The sequence below is a fragment of the Anas acuta genome, chromosome 4 (genome assembly GCF_963932015.1).
Source record: "Anas acuta chromosome 4, bAnaAcu1.1, whole genome shotgun sequence".
Classification (NCBI taxonomy): Eukaryota; Metazoa; Chordata; class Aves; order Anseriformes; family Anatidae; genus Anas; species Anas acuta.
The window spans coordinates 1,561,534-1,579,254 of NC_088982.1; the positions used below are offsets into that span (position 1 = coordinate 1,561,534).

The window sequence follows — 17,721 nt, forward strand, 5'->3', positions numbered from 1 at the left end:
AGGGACGCCGCCTTGCCCCTCCAAACGGCAAGGTGCAACCTCTGCTTTTTGAAGGAGGGTTTGGAAGCCGGCCCCGACGCAGGCTCCTTTGATCTGTCGTTGGCCCTGCATTAGCCCTGACACAACGGGGCTTTATCTCTGGCAGCGCAGTGACAGGCAGCTGACGGCAAAGAAAATTTCCAACTGCAAAGGCTGAGAAACATTAATAACTTTCAGGCTCCCGGTAAATCAACCCCGCGACCTTTTGCTCCTTATCCTGTTCTACCTGACAAATGGGCCAGATTACAAAGCAGGGATCAAGAGGAGAAACAAAAGCAAACCTTCAGTTACCCCACCGGCAGCGCGGAGCTGGGGGCGTTGCCGCTGGGGGTGCCCCCGGAGCAGGGCACACGGCTCCAAAATCCTGCGTGTATTTAATGTCAGACCGGGCACACTGAGCCCAGCCCAGGGCCAGCAGCACCCGAGCCTTACTTATTTCCTTTTCTATTTTCTAGTTTCCTTACTATTTCCTTTTCTCTGATGTTTAAAAGGCTGCTTTTCCAAGCCCTGCTCCTGCTGCCCACCAGCCACTGTCAGAGCAGGACCAGCAGCTCGGTGGGATCCAGCTTCTGGATCCTAAACTCAGTGTCACCAGCCCAAGTCTTAGTGGGGATCTCTTCTGGATCATCACCAACAATCCCCAGGAGTTTATTTTGCTCCTGGTTAGCAGGGAAGAGCCTGTGGTGGTCAGGGATAGCCCACATCACACCTCCGATCCCAGGGCTCCTCTGTGATGCGGGGTCCAAGGTGATGCTTTGGGGTTTTTGAAAAGGTGGAGCAGGATGTGGGGGGAAGAGAAACCCAGATTGTCCCCGGTCCCTTCCACCAGACAACAGCACGGTTAAATCTAGCAAGGATAATAAAACCTAACGCCGTGATGATCCACAGATGCTAAAAAGGCACGAGAGACTTAAAGGACATAGCACAAGGGGACCTCGTGGCACTTGGTGTTGCCAGCACAGGGTGGGAACGAGCTGGAGAACAGCAAGGAGGTGTTGAGGGGGAACTTCAAAGCCCCCTGGCTCACAAGGGGTAAAAAAAAAAAATCTGTACTGGGAAATCAGGGAACTGGGGACTCACAAAGCCTGTCCCTGAGGATTTGGGGAGCGCAGGAGGCTGCGATGGGCCGAGGCTGAAGGAGAAGCTGGTGGCAGGAGGCTGTCCTACCACTGCCAGGGGTGCAGAGCGCAGTGCCCAGTTGGTTGTTCTGGATGCTGCCTTACCAGGAGATGAAAAACGAGTGGTTTTGGGCATTGTCAGCTCTCACCTCTCTCTGGAGGCTTTGTTTCCATCCCTGACTTCACTCGCAGGAATCGGCAGCGCCATCTCAGCCTGCAAGCCTCCAGGGCACAGACAAGCAGGGCTTAATAACACTACTTAGCACTTCCAAGCTGCATTTACCTCTTCAAAGCACTTCTAACCGAGTTTTCTCTGTGCACAAGTACTGCTTCCCCAGGCTTCCTGCTATCATTTTGTTAGTTGGCCACATCAGCTAGAAAATAAAGTCTAAATTGCAGTTTTACACCGGGGAGAGCAGCCAGGCGATCCCTGCAGTTGGGTGCCAGCGGAGCAGAAAGATCTGACATCTCCCAGGAGGTGCCCACACACCAAGAAAAAAAAAATCAGGAACGCTCCTTGGAAAACACCTGATCATATCCAGAGAGATTTGACCAGGCACTGGAGCGTGCCCCTTGTTTCGAGAGAAAAGGTGCAATGAGGTGGCAACAAGAGCAGCCCCCGAGCCGAGGTGATGCTGAGCCAAGGCAGAGGATAATTCTGGGTTCAACAGAAAGGCCAGATTTCCATTCTCAATAAGCAAAAAGAAAGCAAACCCCCTAAACAAGCAATATTTTTCATGCAGGCTGCTCACTCTGAGTATTTGGCCCATTTCATCATCATTATTAACAACTTTATTAGCTAAGTTATTCTCAGCGCTTTCAGAATTGTACCCTAAGTGCTTTCGGGACTGCTGCTTTGTTTGGGAGAAAAACAATCAGAGCCCTGGTAGATTAGAGCTGACATCTCCCACTTCCAGCCGCTGGTTGCCGAAGATATCCCCAATCTTTAAAATGGGAAATTCCACTGGAAGCGGTGGAAGCCTTCCAGCAAGTGGATGCTTTTAAAGCCGTCTCCTCAATGGGCTCCAAGACGAGCTTTTTACCAACGGGAGAACTGTTGACAGGATAAAGGAGGTTTTCTTTCTCCTAATCAAATTAATAGAGCCAAACCAAAAGAATTCGCAACCCCCGTAAACGCGCGGTGAGCTCCAAATTTTCTTCAAATCCTTCAAAAAGCAAAACAAGTCTCAGAAGCGTATCAGCATAAAGGAGAACGCTCCCGTCCAACAAACACAGGGAGCTGGTTTAAAATAATAATTAGAAAAAACACGAGCTCCGTTTTTCTGCCATGGGCTCTGTTCTTCAGGAAAAGACCGCGGAGTAGTTAAGCAAACTGTCTGGGCTGGTGACAGCTGATGTCCCATATCCCATAGCAGTAGTCATGACCTTCAGGCCTCCCGTGACTGACGGGCTGACCCCAATCACTCCAGGGTGCAAGGTAAATGACAACCAAAGAAGAACAAGAAAGAGAAGAGAAAGAAAACTTGCTGCCGGCTTTGTAGCCAAGCTTCCTAATAAAACCTAATTCAAGCTGTCAGGGTGAAATGAAGAAAGTGTCAACAGGGGTTTTCAGAGAAATATTCCAAATGTTTGGCTAGAAAAGCCAAGAGCTCGGCTCCCCTCCCCCAGCCCCAAACCACTCCTCGAAAAGGGCTGGAAAATCCAATGTCGAAAGGAATTTTAATAACTTGTCCGGGGGGACCCCAGAGCAGGGCCCCAAGGGAACACTTTTCTGCCATTCCCTGACAAACCCAATCACCTCCGTAATGGTGAAGGGCACAAAAGTCACAAGGGAAGTGCCAACGGAGGGGCTCGGTGAAACCAGCAGCCGTGTGAAATCGGACCATTCCGGCGGCTTCAGAAACTGAGACATTTCATGGTGACCCACGGGTTAAGAGCCTTGGGAGGCACCGAAGAGAACAACCTGCCACCAGTGAAAGGCTGAGGCTGAAGGGGGGGAAAAAAAGTCCCGTGCTTCCACCCCAGCTAACAGCTGCCACGTCCCGGAGAGAATGGAGAGAAAGTGGCTCTCAAAATTATCACCCCTCTCCCAAAGAAGAGATTGAAACCTCAAAGAACCTTGTGTAGGCACCAAAATATCTGGTGAGTCCCTAAATTACAGCCCTAGCTTCACATTAGCACGGGGGCAGTATTTGTTGTCAGGCCATGAAGCTGCCCAGAGAGGCGAAACCCCACATCCAGCCTGGTGCAGCTCTACCAACAGTCAGAGGGGAGAAGACTCTCGATATTCATTTATGTACTTCTACCGAGGTAAAAACATTACTGGGTGTAAAAAGAGAGCAGCAACTTGCAGTTCCTGGCTAATATAGCTGTCTTCAGCACCCACAGAGGCAAAACCAGCATCTGGGAGCCTTGGGATGCAGAAAGGATGGTAAACAAAATATTTTAAGGTTTAAAAAATATATATATATACAAATAATCTGATTTATTGATAATCTCCCATGGGAAATAAGAACAATCAAAACCCCCAAACCAGAAGCCAACATTCACTAACGCAGAAGGCAAATTAAAACCTTGAGTTTTGTCACCAACATGCTCCTTGAGGGACAGGCTGGGGAAGCTGCAGACACGGTGCCAGGCACCAACCTGATGGCAGGCAGACACCACGATCTTCCTTGGGACAACCAGATCCATCCGTTCAATATGAGTGACTCAGAAATGTCTCAGAGGGAAAGGCCCTCTCTTACTTTATTGACCTAGCATGAGGCTTTTTATTTATTTATTTATTTATCTATTTATTTATCTATGTATTTATTTTAAGACTTAGCCAGCCCCTTTGTACAAAAAAGATGCCACTGCTCCAAGGAGGGCAGCAGCCACCTCCAGCCTGGCCAACATATATCCACATCCAAGCAACTGAGTGGCATGGGTGGTTTAGGAAGAGAAATCATATTTTAACCATGCTGAGATCCTTCAGTGCCAACAAAACTTCCATATCACAGCCGGTAACACAATCGTCCCATACCTCAGGTGAAGGTCTTCTGAAAACTTCAGACAGGCGTAGATGAATTCCTTAATCTGATTGTAAACTTTAGGCACAAACTCAGAAAAGGGGAACTTCTTTGGAAATGGTTGCTGTAAAATACAGGAGAGAATTGAAGTCAAAGAGCAGATCTTTAAGAGGGAGAATCGCTCTCACAGCCAGCCCGGAGTGACGACTGCTTTCCAGCAACATGTTCCAAGCAGCCAAATTAATTCTAATATTTAGCTAAGTCCAGCAATGAAACAACAAGCCAGCATTTATTGTATATTATATAAACATTTCAGCCAAGTGAAAGACCAGATAATCACTTACAAATGGCACATGGGTGCATAAGGGATTTGGAGTCTGAAATGGGCTGGAAGGAGACTTGTAGCTAGAAGGGAGCAGGCAGCACAAAGCTCCTCTCGTTCCCTTTCCCAACTCCCTTACTCGTATGACAAAACCCTGTCAGAGAACTCCTTTATTTCCCACCACATGCAAGGCGTTTTGCTTGGTCACCTCCCCAGCTCCTGCCCAAGGTGATCACTTGCTCACCACACCAAAAGCCCAGACGAAACAGATGTCCTCTCCCTTGAACCAAATTTTTACGAGCCAGCTTTTACCCACAGCACAGACACGGCTGGGAGCTGCAGAGCCTAACAGTAAGAACCTGGATCCCATGACACAGTTTTAGGGAAGGACACAGACTTTCTGAAATCTAAACACTTGACTTGGATCGAAAGCCCTCCCAGTCATAATTAAGTTCGCCAGGCTCGCAGCTCGCTGGCTGCCAGATGTGGAGCACAAGGCCAAGCATGCTTTTAAGGGACACTGGCTAGGTCAAATTTGGCTACACTGTTGGGTTTTGCAAGCACGCACTTTTACAAAAGCCAAGATATACCACCTTCTGTTTTCTGTTGGGCTGATGTCTTTTCTTTTTTAACTATTAGATTAAAACAACAAAAAAAAAGGTCAATAGCATGGTTCAAAAAATGGGACTAAAATACCAATGGAAGCAGATTTTTTGTCTTTCCCCCATCTACTGCAAGCGATGCTGAACTGCAAGAGTACATTGTGATCTGAAAACAAAATTGATGAGGTATTCCTCCCCCATGCCAGAAGAAATGCAACACATGGAAAGTATATTTGTTCTTTTCTCTTTTTGTTTGTTTGGTTTTGTGGGTTTTTGACCTTTTAATTTTTAGTTCTCCATGCCAGCAAACAAGGTGTGGGGTTTTAGTGCATCAGGAGACGTGCCATGCTGGTTTCCTCGATTAAGTTTACCTTTTCAAGTTCTGCATCCTGGAATGGGAACTGTCCAACTATTTTCTTATACATCTCTTCATTTGTCACCGGGATGGGACTGTAGTTATCTGAATCAAGTATATTTCTGGAAAAGAAAAAAAGTTAGAAATGCAGCTACAGAAACCCTTCCTGCAAACAGAAACATCATTGATCTCTTCACCACAGAAGCCAATGCTCTGTGAGACAGACCAAGCACAATTTTTCAGATTTGCTACTAGTTACGAGGCTCTTCATAAATACATGCCAGTCTAAAATGTGACCCCAAAAAGTTGCAGCACATGCTTTTTGCATCCATTCATCTACTGACTGTCGAGTGGGCTCAATAATGGAACTAAAACCTCACCTCTCTAAGATGTTAAACCTCTGGAGTGCATGGATTTACTGCACAAATCTTACTGCATGCATGATCCCCACAACTGTAACGGGCTTTCCCTGGTCCAAGGAGAGCTCAGACTGAAGTCTACCACTGCCCAAAATTTAGGCATGAACTTGCTAGTCTCTTTTTTAATGTAAGATTTTTATTTATTGCTTAAAACTACTTTGTAAGGTACATCTCACGGGTTTGCTTAAACAGCTTCTTACCTGAAAACTCCTGTCCATTTCTTCAGCAGGGTTTCACTATACTGGTCTTGGATCTCCAGCAGCATGTCAAAGAGCTGGTTCACTGGGAAGCCATATCCCTGCAGCGGAGCAGAGGAAGAGAGCGACTACATCAGATAAGAACAAGTCACCAGCAGGGCGCTGAACAGCATTTTCTGCACTTAATAGGGAGCACGTGAGCAAATTCTCCCCCGGTACAACTGCAAACGTGCACAGCGAAGGCAGAAGGATTTAGGGGGTGATTTACTGAGGCAGTAGCACCAAGGGAGATTAAAGGTTTAGTTCCCCGACAAGCTGGGCTGTGCTCAGCATGGGTGCTCAGCACGGCAGCTGATTCTTGGTCCTTGCCTGCAGAGCAGACCAGCCCGTGGGCTGCCAGTGGGCGCTGAGATTGCCAGACCACAGCCACCTACCTGGAGTGTGTCTGCAAAGAGGACGATGAGGTTCTTCAAGTCTAACACCAGGCTCGGGTCCGAGCAATAGGACTGCAAATAAGGGGGAAACAAAAACACGTTTTTAACCACAGCACGCAGGAAAATATTGCCCTCAGTCCTCCTGAGTTATCGCTCGAGCGATAATACGTAGACACACCATTCACTCTTAGGATCAGCTGCTTTTATCATGCAGCCCATGCCTTAACGTCTTACAGGGCAGGGGAAGGCACGCTGATAAGGGTATCTCTCCTTGTAACGCACTGCTCTTGAGGCTCTCCATGATGAATAAGGATCTCGGTTGCTCTAGAGATACCTGAAGTGTTTCTAAGATTACCCAGGAGCTGCTGGGGAAGCGAGAGGAGATGAAGCAAATCAGCGCACTGTCATGCCAAGAAGACAGCAGCACCTCATGTAATATTTAGTGTGTTGTGTCTAACGGTAATGAAGCATTGCAGGGAGGCATCCCCAAGCCCCATGTGAAGGCTGCATGGCTAAGTGGAAAGTTCAGGCTGAGGAAAAACACGTTGCATGCCTATGTTTCAGCAACATTAACAGTCCGAGCTACAGCACAAGTATTTATTGCGGGTCAGGACACTGCTTGAAGCTCAAGAGACACCACTGCACCCCCCGCGACAGCCCTGAGACACCTTACATCACCCACAAGTCGTACCCTATCTGCACACCAGCAGAAAACCTCACTGAAATATGCTGAAATATGCAAAGTTTCAGACAGACTCTTACCAAATATAGAATCAGCGATCATACGCTGGAAAAAGAAACTGAGATTTAAAGTTCACTGGAAACTCAAGGAGGAATGACTCCATTAATCAATGTGAAAGACTGGAAGAGACACATTTTCCATTCCACTGTCCAAAAAAGAAAGTCAGAAAGAAAGATAATGCCCTAAAGCTATCAAAAGTGATAAAAGATGTCCCAGTCTACAGCGAGGAAGAAAATCCAGGCACAAGTTTGGCGGAGTGGGAAGAAGTTGACGGCCTTCCATCCAGTCTTAACAGCAACATGGGATGGACGGCACTGGTCTATGGAGATGCCAGTGGTGACCACAAGGACAGCATTGAGAAATTGTGGCTAATTGTATGATTACTGGAAAAAAAAAATCTGGCGGCCACTTTGTGCTGTAAGTCTGGCATCACTTCAAACAACTGGTCGTGGCAACGAAGCTGGTAAAACTGACAAACAGAATGTCTGTGCTCGTTTTCCTCTCGTGGCTATCGTGCCAGCAGAAAATTCTTCTAAAAAATAAAATACACCTCTGTGCTCATCCCCTTCTGTAAGATGGAAGCGTTAGAGGAAGGAGGTGGCATTCCAGTTGCCAGAAGTGCTGTGCCATACAAAACCGGGAAGCCTCAGTGGTTGCTCACCCCACGAGCTCTGGGTCTGTAGCCCACAGCACTCCCACCTGCCCCAGTAAAACCAAGGTCAAGGGCACGTAAATGTAAAACTCAGTGTGGTTTGAGGAAGCAGTACATTGTGCCTCCACATAGAAATTGTAAATTTATCCAGGCAGACAACAGCAACACTGTACTGTGTGGGTACCACGGGCATCCCATGCACATTAGCTGCACGCCTGCAAGACCACGACCCCGCAGCATCCTCTTGCTTTCAGATGGTGCTGCCGTCCCAGGAGCAACAATGGGATTTCGATGATTTAGTATCTTGTTTTTCTGGAGAAAATGTCCCAACAATTTGAAAAGAGACTTAGGGAAAGTCATTAGCAGTTTTTCTTTTATGGCCAAACGCAATTTTTTCATCCCGTTAACCAATGGGGTGACTTTTCAGTAAGCTATGAAACAGCAAAACACTCAAGTGTTCCCAGCTGAAACAGTGCAACTTGATATCAGGTCATGCAAAACTGGAGGAGAACTGTACATTTTTTGCAGTTGGCTTTGTTTTTTGTTATTATTATTATTTTTTTAGGGTTTTTTTTCTTTGCTCAAGCAGAGAAATACCAAAGTGATAAGTAATTTTTCCAAATGTCTTTCAGTATTAAAGAATAAAAAAGCTAGTTAGTGTCTTTTCGAGCACAATGATTTATAGTTTGATAGCAATCCATTCACTGCCATTAATTTTAAAGGAATATCTAACAGGGTCATGGTTGAGCGTGCCAAATACCGACACTTTTTTCCCCAGTATTCCAGGACAAACCAACTCCCTCTGCTGGTGCTTTGCAAAAGTGAGGAGCCGAGTAACGGAAAATACTGAACCACTGCTTTCTTATTTCCAGTCCCCCAAAATATTGCAAGCTTGGCAGAAGGAAAATGCAGTGCATCAAGAGTCCAAAAAAGCCAAAGAAACCTTTTGGGGAAATAGCACTGTATCTTCCCTCTATTGTTTAAAAAAGAGTCATTGGCAAAGAGGCAAAACAAAGAAAACTACTGTAAAAGCCAGTATTTCCAGCATGTCAAGCCAAACTCAAGCAACAGCTGAACAATCTGGGGCTTTTACTTACTGAATGCGTCCTTAGCGCTGCAATGGTTTTTGATAACGCCATCTCCCACAGCTCATCAATATAGGCTCTATTTACCAAGCCCTGCGTCGTATGCAAGATGTGATCTTCAACTACAAAAAACCTAGCGGAGGGGAGAAAATGGCATTGTTATCGAAAGTTACAGGTTTCAAGACATAAGGGGAGATCTGCAAACTGTATGTGAGGGACGTGCAGAATTTGCACTTGCACAAATCTCCAGAGCAAGCTCAGATGTGCAGTATTTGTTCCAAATATAGACAACACTCAATATTTTCTTCGCCTATTTTTAACAACACGCTATTTTCTACGATGTTTCGCTGCGTTATAGCAGTGAGCCAAAGTCTGGTTATTCCTGGTGCTGCATCTCTGTGTATACACAAAGGCAGAACTTCTCCACCCTGTTATTTGAACAAGAACCGCTGATTAAACTCTGCCCCAGCCAGCAGCAATCGTGTTACAATTGGTTAACTGCAGGGAAAACACCTTCACTGCAGGGAAAACACTCCCTCGCGCCCCGAGACACCGCGCGCTCCCAACCATTTAGAGGCAATCAGTTCACTCCAGTGCCCATTTATCAAACAGGCTGCTCAAAAAGCAGCAGCGTGTTTCAGGGAGTGAGCGTCACAAAAAAACATATTAAACACTACTGCACAAAACCTCAGCTGTGTTTCGTAGGGAAAACCCAGCCCAGGAACCCGAAGCTGTGTTAGGAGGTCGGCAGCACACACTGAGCTCGCAAGGGTCACAATTACAAGCTGAAATGATTATCATCAGTCTTTCCTGAAGAAATTTCAACCTCGTACCCTCTTTTTTCTAGATCAACTGTCTTAGGTTGTCTCCACTGAGACCTCAGCTGGTTTTGGATGACTTGTGTCAAATTTGACTGCAATAAGAAGTTCATAGGAACAGAGGCAAAACAGTCACTTGCGAATCACCTCCTTTAGCACGAAAATAAGAAAATAATTATCAAATATTAAAGAATAATTAAGGCAGAGGGCCTATTCACCTCATTAGTGGGGCAAGTAGCTGCACATAGTCCACAGAGCCTATTTTCCCTCAAATTCCCAGAAATGTGCTTGCTGGTGCAAGAGCTGACAGGTTCCTCAGCGCTCACACCAGCGACACAGCAAAGCTCACCAAGCTCTTTTCCTGGTTGGACTCCCTTGAAGGGCTGTCAAAAAAAAATCAATATTTCCTCCTCTCCCTTTCTTTCTGGGCTACTCAGCAACACAGCGCACACATATTTAGCAAGCGTGTGTATAAAAAAGGATACCTACCCTACAATTTGATTAAAATACTTCCTGTAGCCATCTAAAGTTTCATGCTGAAAAAAAAAAAAAAGAAAAGAAAAAAGTGAGCAAAAATTAAAACAAAGAAGGACAGTAAAAAGGGAAACAAATAAGAGACCACCCACAAGGAACAATGTGCACAGAGACAACCCTCAGCTCCTTTATTAGGCGGAGCAGCCCCGACCACTGAAGGCAGGGGACAATCGTACCATGTTGGAAGGAGGCTGCAGGACCAATCTGGCTTGTTTTCTTCTCTGCTTCCTGTAGTAGTTCTCAAAGGTTTCTCGGGCACCCTGGAAAACAGAGCAGACGAATTCAATTAGGCAGCCTTCGCATTAATCGTTGAATTACACATAAAACACACCGCATCAAAGATGCGAATCACACTTTCCTCCTGCATACCTGTGTAACATTTTCCTGCTAAATGATCCACATACCTGATGAAGAAGAATTTTACAGTAAACACTGAGTGAAAAAACAAGTGTCCAGGTACCTGAGTATCTGGTGAGCATTTCTGGATCCATTTTCCAGTATCATTGGGCATATTTGGCATGCCAGCATCAACCCACTTCTCTACCAAACCATAACACGGACAAACATCAGATTTACTTAACCATGGGGACAGTGAAACAACCAGAATTCTACTGCAGAAAATATAAAGAGGGGACAAACAATGCCAGAAGGAGTGGCAGAAATTCTAGCCCTGGCTCCCAGGTGCAGAATGATGCAAAGCCCCACACGTCAGAGAATTTAACAGAAACATACTTGTGTGGGTAGTATCAATTTTATTAGAGTAGTCAGCATATGAAGAAAAAAGTAAATGTTTTTTTGAGCTCTTCCTCTCCCATTTTTACCGTGCCTCACCCCGCATGGGGTCTGAGGCTCCAGATGAGAGCCGGTTACTCCCAAAACCCGAACACCCAAGCTGCCCTCCACGAGCACTGCCCACCTACACCCAGCAGGGCAGAGGGGGCCCGGCCACGTGGCTGGTGGTTGAAGCCGTTCCTTTGTAGGTGGTTTGGTTTTACCAACCCGAGCTACATCTGAGCATCCCCGCCCAGGCACGGCAAAGCAACCGAGAGGATCCTCAAATGCCATCTACCTGCTGAACCGTTCAGACGTCCGCCTACCGCCCAGGTCCCCTAGGCTATGTAAAACCTTGCTGTTTTATCCCTGCCTGTTCCTCCCTCCCCCACGCCCGCCCTGTTTTATGTCTGAAATTGGATTATAAACACTTCAGAGAAGGGACAAAGCCTTGCTTTGAACTGGTAGGAGCCAAAATCTCATTTGGAATTCACAAAACAAACAAAACACAACAACAAATATCACCTGCCCGAGAAAGGCCCCAGACATCAACCTCTTCTACCAAGAAAATAAATAAATAAATAAGAAAATCCCATGCCAACTGAAGGATTCTCCAGCTCCTCTGTCATTATACAACCAGGCTGACTTAAAAAGCCCTCAGCTAAAGGGGACTTTGAAAATTTCTGCTATTAGCCTTTGCAGGGTTTTAGCCCAACTTGCTCCTTTTTCTTCCACAGTTCAGAGCTTGAGGCTTAAGCACAAATTTTGCCTCGCTGGTCTGCCCAGCAGCTACACCACGTGGGACTGCTGTCCTCAGTGGTGCTAAAATTTAACCAAAAACACACATTATATGCATTTCTACTACCTCTGAGCTGTAGTTTTTGATGTAGCTGGATATTGGGGGGAATATTGACACTGAGCACAGCTGGTGCACGGGGAGAGCAATCCCCAGCCCACACAGGGCACATCCATCCCAACATCACTGGGGTCAAAACCCCAGTAAGGGACAACTCCGTACTGGGTACAGATCAGAGCCTTTCTCCAGCAATCAGGTTAAGCACCAGCTTGAATTTGCAAGCAATCTGACATTTTAAACTGAAAGCTTTTCAGAAAATCTGGGAACCAGCTTTTCCCACACCATGCTGCATGTCTTCCTGATTTTCTCAAAAGTTGGCCTTTCTTCTATTTCCCCCTAGAAAGGGAAGGGCCGCGAGCCAGAAGTCAGCGATTTACAGATTAAACCCAGAACGAGGAGGATCGCTACAATTTCTAGCAAGCTAAGCAGCAGCCTCCTTTGGAGGACCTGGACACAAGGTGTGCTGACTTTAGATATTAATTAAATCTTGCTCTGCCTCACCTCTCAAAACCTACACAAGTGGGAGAAGAACCCTGGTCATCTCCATCCTGAGCATGGCAGCAACTCCTCTCTGGTAGCATTGCTGCGACTCTGGATTGAGGCTACTCACTAATTTAGGGCAGCCCACTGCTGGTAGACTTGTGATGTAAACTCAAAACCAGAGGCCTTTTTTCCCCTTAACCCCTAATCCCTTAACGTCCTGCACCAGGAGCCCACAGAAGGTCGCCCCGAGCACCGCTGAGGGCCGCTCACGCCAGCCACCGTGAGTGACTTTACGCAACATCTCATGGCAGTCAGCAAGTAATTAACTCCTCATTACTGAACACGCATAAGCTGCCATCTCCCCAAGCTACGCAAGACCTCCTGGACTTACTAGAAGCTCGGAAAGAAGTTCATCAGGAGCAGAAGGCCGGTCTGAAACCAATCAGCTATTTTAGCACCAGATTTTGAAGCTTTCTGCTAGGACTACGCCACAGCAATTCAGTTCAGCTGAAATCACTTTCCCTCTTCCCTCCGACTGAGCTTTCTAATGGCAGCGAGCAGAGTTCCTCCCTGCTCACCCCACCCTCGTCACACATTTCTTTCGGAAGGCCAACAAGTCAACCCTCATGGGGCTTCGCTTCTAGCACGGCCCTGCCGTCCTCCCCCAACACCACAGGGCCTCCCCCAGGGCCTGTTCACCTCGTGACAAAACTTCTCCCCGTGGCGTGACCAAATTCTCCTCATGGCGTGACCAAATTCTCCTCAGGCCATCACAGGGTGGTGGGACAGGCAGAAGCCCCCAGGTGGGGTCATGTATGTGTCCCCTCCGGCCCAGAGCTGAACCCACCGACCCCACTTTTCGGCTCCTCAGTCACCAAGGACACACCACAAGGCGATGTTTTTTGAAAATGATTTACGTTCCTGTTTTACTGGTGGCTTGAGGAAAGCGAAGCATTTGAACCGATTTTACAGTCACATTCTCCAAACATTACATGAATTTGGATTGCAGTTTATCAGGAGAAGTTTTTCACAGACAGTAGAAGCAAGAGTGATCTGAGCTGGGCTGGAGATATCGTATGAAGGATTCCCTACAAACCTGCCTCCCCCTCGTTGAGAAGGCCCTTCAGCCCCACAGGGTGCCTGGGAGGCTTTGGATGCCAGGTCCGCCTTGTTCCAACCCCACAAATGGCTATAGAGGAGAAGGAACAGCAAAGCCCTTTGAAAGCATTCCCAAAAAATGTAGGCCATATTCACACTTTAACAATTTCCCTAAAATTTATGGCCCCGGGACCTGCCAATTTGACCAAAGCCCTCTCCCGTCCAATGCACTGTTCCCTGCCTTTTCCTTCTTCAGCCTTTTCTGAATGGCCCAAGAATGAGGGACTCTCTCATGAGAGCCTGTTCCAAAGAAGAACTTCTCCTCCCAAAAATCTCTCTTGACACTATTCACATTTTTCTTGTCCACTATTTCATCCTTTTCTCTTAAGCGCATTCCTCCATCATCCCCCTAGACCTTTTCATCGCTCGTGTATTACATTTTCTCAAGAACGGGAAGTCTTTCTTCCCCTTGGTGGCAGTTTGAGCTAGACCACCCAGTTTCCCACATTTGACCTACTTAGGACAATACAACTTATCAGGTCTTCAGATAATATTATTCCTCTTCTATGCACTCTATTTTAATATCATTTTCCTCTGGGTAAAAAAAAAAAAAAAAAAAAAAAGGCAGAAGAAAAAAAAAAAAAGAACCAAACAAACAAAAAAACAAACAAACAGAAAGAAACCACACCAAAAAAATACCCAGAACAGACTACAAGACCCCATGTTTTATAGACTACTCATCTGGAAACACCACGGAGTAGTTACACTTTGATCCAATTCTCCTCTCACAGCCCCAGGCCTGGCGGTTTTTCCCACATTTAACCAATCCTGTCATTACCTCCAGTTTTCAAAGACAAGGCTTGGGACCTGCATGCTGTACGCAAGGTATCGGGAGAGGTGGCTGAGAGCATCACCAGGCTGCTCAGCCAGGCTCAGCCCCTGGTAGCAGCCACCAGAAGCGTGGGCAGGTCCACCACCATCTGCCCAGGCCGGGAACTGCCGGAATAAAAGATTTATTCCCCAAATCTCCCGAGTGTTTCAGCACAGCACAGTGCTCGAGCCCAACACCGCCTTCATCAACCAATGCTTTGCTAAAAGCACCTGAACCAAGCTGAGCCATGTGAGTCCATAAGCACAGAGCTGTGCGTGTACATGTCCAATTCCTGCCTGCCATGTCCCATCAATGGGAAACAACCCAATTTCTTTTATTTCTTTTCCCTTTTCTCTTAAAAGCAGCTATTTTTTCTTGCAAAAACCAGCTGCACCTGCAACATCTTTTTCTTCCGGAAGGAAAACTGTGAGGCACACGCAGATCTCACGCAGCACGTGGCACACGGAGGGCTGCTTGCTGCAGGGAGCAGGTCCCAGCCCCAGCCTCTCTGACTCCCAAATTCACCAGGGAACTTCTACAGAAACAAGACACGGCTAACACAGATCATTAGAGAGGCTCTGCTTCGTGTAAACTCAATCCAAACTCTAAGGAAATCATGCTGGGGAGCGGAGAAGGAGGTCCTTTTCTCATTTACTCATTTAGTTTTAATTACTACAGGTTTCCCCCACTTCTCATTCTCTCTATTTAAGCAAGCGGGAAGAGTCCAAAGCTACACTTCCAAACTAGACTTTTGTTCTAATCACCGGTCCAGGAAAAACCCTCAATAATGCCTCATATTTTTAAAATTACCAGGCAAAATTTTCCTTCTCAAATTAGCTGCAGAGTTCACAGAGTTGGCAATGAGAGGCAGATAATTAAGATCGTAGATGAGCTCCAACATAAGGGAAAACAGAATATAATCACAAGAATGCAAAAACAACAGCTGAAAAAAAGACAAAAAGTTTCATAACACAGGAGCGGCAGAGAGCTGAAAGCAAATCTAGTTGTGAATTACATGGGAAAAGCATGCTCTAAGCTTTATTCTGCTATTGTCCTCAAAAAAATAATTAAAATGCCCAGTAAAATGGGACTTTTTTTCATCCAGAACATGTAGACGTATTCTGGGTTAATAAATTTCTGCTAGCTTGGAAGCAGAAATCCACTCCACGTACTTAATGCAATGCAAATTTACCAGCTGTGTATAACTGGGCCATACGTGCTGTCGATAACCCATCCCTGGACATCACTGGCTGTGTCCTGGCAACATTCCCCAAAAATTCCCCAAAAATGTCATTACCAAGTAAGCAAGGTGATGTGTGATAACACACCAAATCTATACGCCAAGCCGATTCCTGCCTTAATAAACCCAAGTTGTTTTAGTTCCGTGTATGGACACCAGGTAACCACATACACAAGACGAGCAGGAACAGCTCCCCACTCACTCAGGCCAACCTTCAAATCCACCGAGGAGCGTGAACCACGCCACTCTCAGCACTGTAGCTCTGGTTTAAGCACACTGGCCAGCGATGACTTTGGTTGTCTTTTTGGCGAGAATCTTAAACCCATGATCCATCTAGATTTAGTAATGTATTTGTACTTGCTCCTGCATGACCTGGACTTCTCTTAGATTTATCTCTGGCCTTCACGGGCTGTTCATCCTCCTTTGACTTGGGTCCACAAAAAATCTCAGTCACATGGTTTGGCAATTCTCCTGCTTTTAAAAGAGACTTCCACAGCATCTCACAAAAGCACAGTGAGCCACAGATCAGCAGCTCTAGTCCTATCCAGGCACCTCAAGGGGTTGCACAAAGGTTTCCTGAGAAGCAGCTCAGTGTTTTACTTTGCTCCTTGTTCACAAGGAGAATTAAACGTGGAGCTCCCAAAATCCAAATCAGTGTATCCAAGACATCATCTTGAATGATGGATCAGCTCAATGGGTAAATACCTGGTTGGATGGCAGGGGTCTGAAGGTTGTGGTTAATGGGTCACGCTCTACATGGAGGCCTCTAACAAGTGGAAAACCACAATGGGGGTTCTGGGACCTGCCTTCCTTGACGTCTTGAATGACCTGAAGGAGGCCAAGGACATGGCCTCAACTGCTTTCTACATGAAGTCAAACTGGGGATAAAGTCAGTATGCTCGAGGGCAGGGGTCTCAACAGGCTGGAGGAACAAGTCAACAAGAACATGATGAAATTCAACAAGGCAATGCCAAGTCACACACCTGGGAAAGGAAGACCCCTGGAGCCTCTTGCAGCAACACAGCCCGAGCACAGCTGCTTTAGGAGCACTGCTGTGGGTAAGGTCCATAAGTTTTGGGACACAGCAAACTGAACCTGAACCAGCAGTGTGTCCCTGCAGCAAAGGCAGCCAGAAACATGTGGGGATCTCACAGCAGCCTTCCGATATCTACAAGGAGGTCACCGAGAAGATGGAGCCAGGCTGGCTGTTCATGGTGGTGCACGGTAGGAGATGCAGTGGGCACAAATGAAACAGAGACATTCTGACTGGTTTTAACAAAAACCTTTTTTACAACAAACCTTTTTTACCTCGCAGAGAGGTTTTGCAGTCCCCATCTCTGGAGATTTTCAAGACCAGACTGGATAAGGTCCTGAGAACCCTGGTCAGAACTCACAGGTGACTTGCTCCAAGGAGGAGATTGGGCTAGAGAGATTTTGAAGATTTTGGACTACGTGGAGATTTTGAAGTCTCCAGGTATTTTTACACATGGCTTATTTCCCAGCTTAGTCTCCAAACATCCTGGTCACCAGCCATTTCTGATGTGTCACGTCCTCTGAGGAAGAAGGGCCAGAACTGGGGCTAGAACTCCCATTTTGAGGATTATATTCACGATTTAGCCAACCCCAGTCTCATTTCAGCAAGTAACAGTGTATTTTTTCCCCTCTGCGTCACTGAGCAAGGGCACTGTGATTTGTCACCCCTCACCTGGCTGAAACGGCCCCTGTAGCTAGTGTTTCATTTTAATTTGTGTAAAGTGCCAAACAATGCCTGGATCAGATCAATGCTGAAGGGACACTCGATCAAACCCGGATCTCACTGCTACTCCCCTCTTGTACCCCAGAGTTTCGTGGGCGCGCACAGGATCAGACCCACACGTACAACCCCCGTCCCGATGGGTCAACAACTCACAGCAGCCCTCTGGAGGTGACATACCTTGTCAAAAGCAGCACATAACTTCTAAAATCCTGCAAAGCAACCACCTTTTGCCTCCAAATTACCTAAAACAGGCAGTTTGTTTTAAGGAGAAACAATCAGTTGGCACTTGAACCCAGCAGAAGTTTGTAGGCTAGTTAGAAATAAGACACACAAAAAAAAAAAAAAAAAAAGATGAGC

At 46.5% G+C, this 17,721-nt stretch overlaps 1 protein-coding gene across 9 annotated transcripts in view; it reads right to left on the reverse strand.

The window, feature by feature from the left end:
• Positions 1-17,721, reverse strand: part of EXOC6B (exocyst complex component 6B) — a 266,143-nt gene that overhangs the window by 102,556 nt on the left and 145,866 nt on the right. For all 9 annotated transcript variants that reach the window (XM_068679495.1, XM_068679491.1, XM_068679497.1 and 6 more), the window contains 7 exons: positions 10,466-10,549; positions 10,245-10,291; positions 8,950-9,070; positions 6,459-6,530; positions 6,028-6,125; positions 5,425-5,530; positions 4,144-4,253 (listed from right to left, as the gene is read on the reverse strand). In XM_068679495.1, the coding sequence (XP_068535596.1) occupies positions 4,144-4,253; positions 5,425-5,530; positions 6,028-6,125; positions 6,459-6,530; positions 8,950-9,070; positions 10,245-10,291; positions 10,466-10,549 (638 nt within the window). The remainder of the gene's footprint in view (positions 1-4,143; positions 4,254-5,424; positions 5,531-6,027; positions 6,126-6,458; positions 6,531-8,949; positions 9,071-10,244; positions 10,292-10,465; positions 10,550-17,721) is intronic.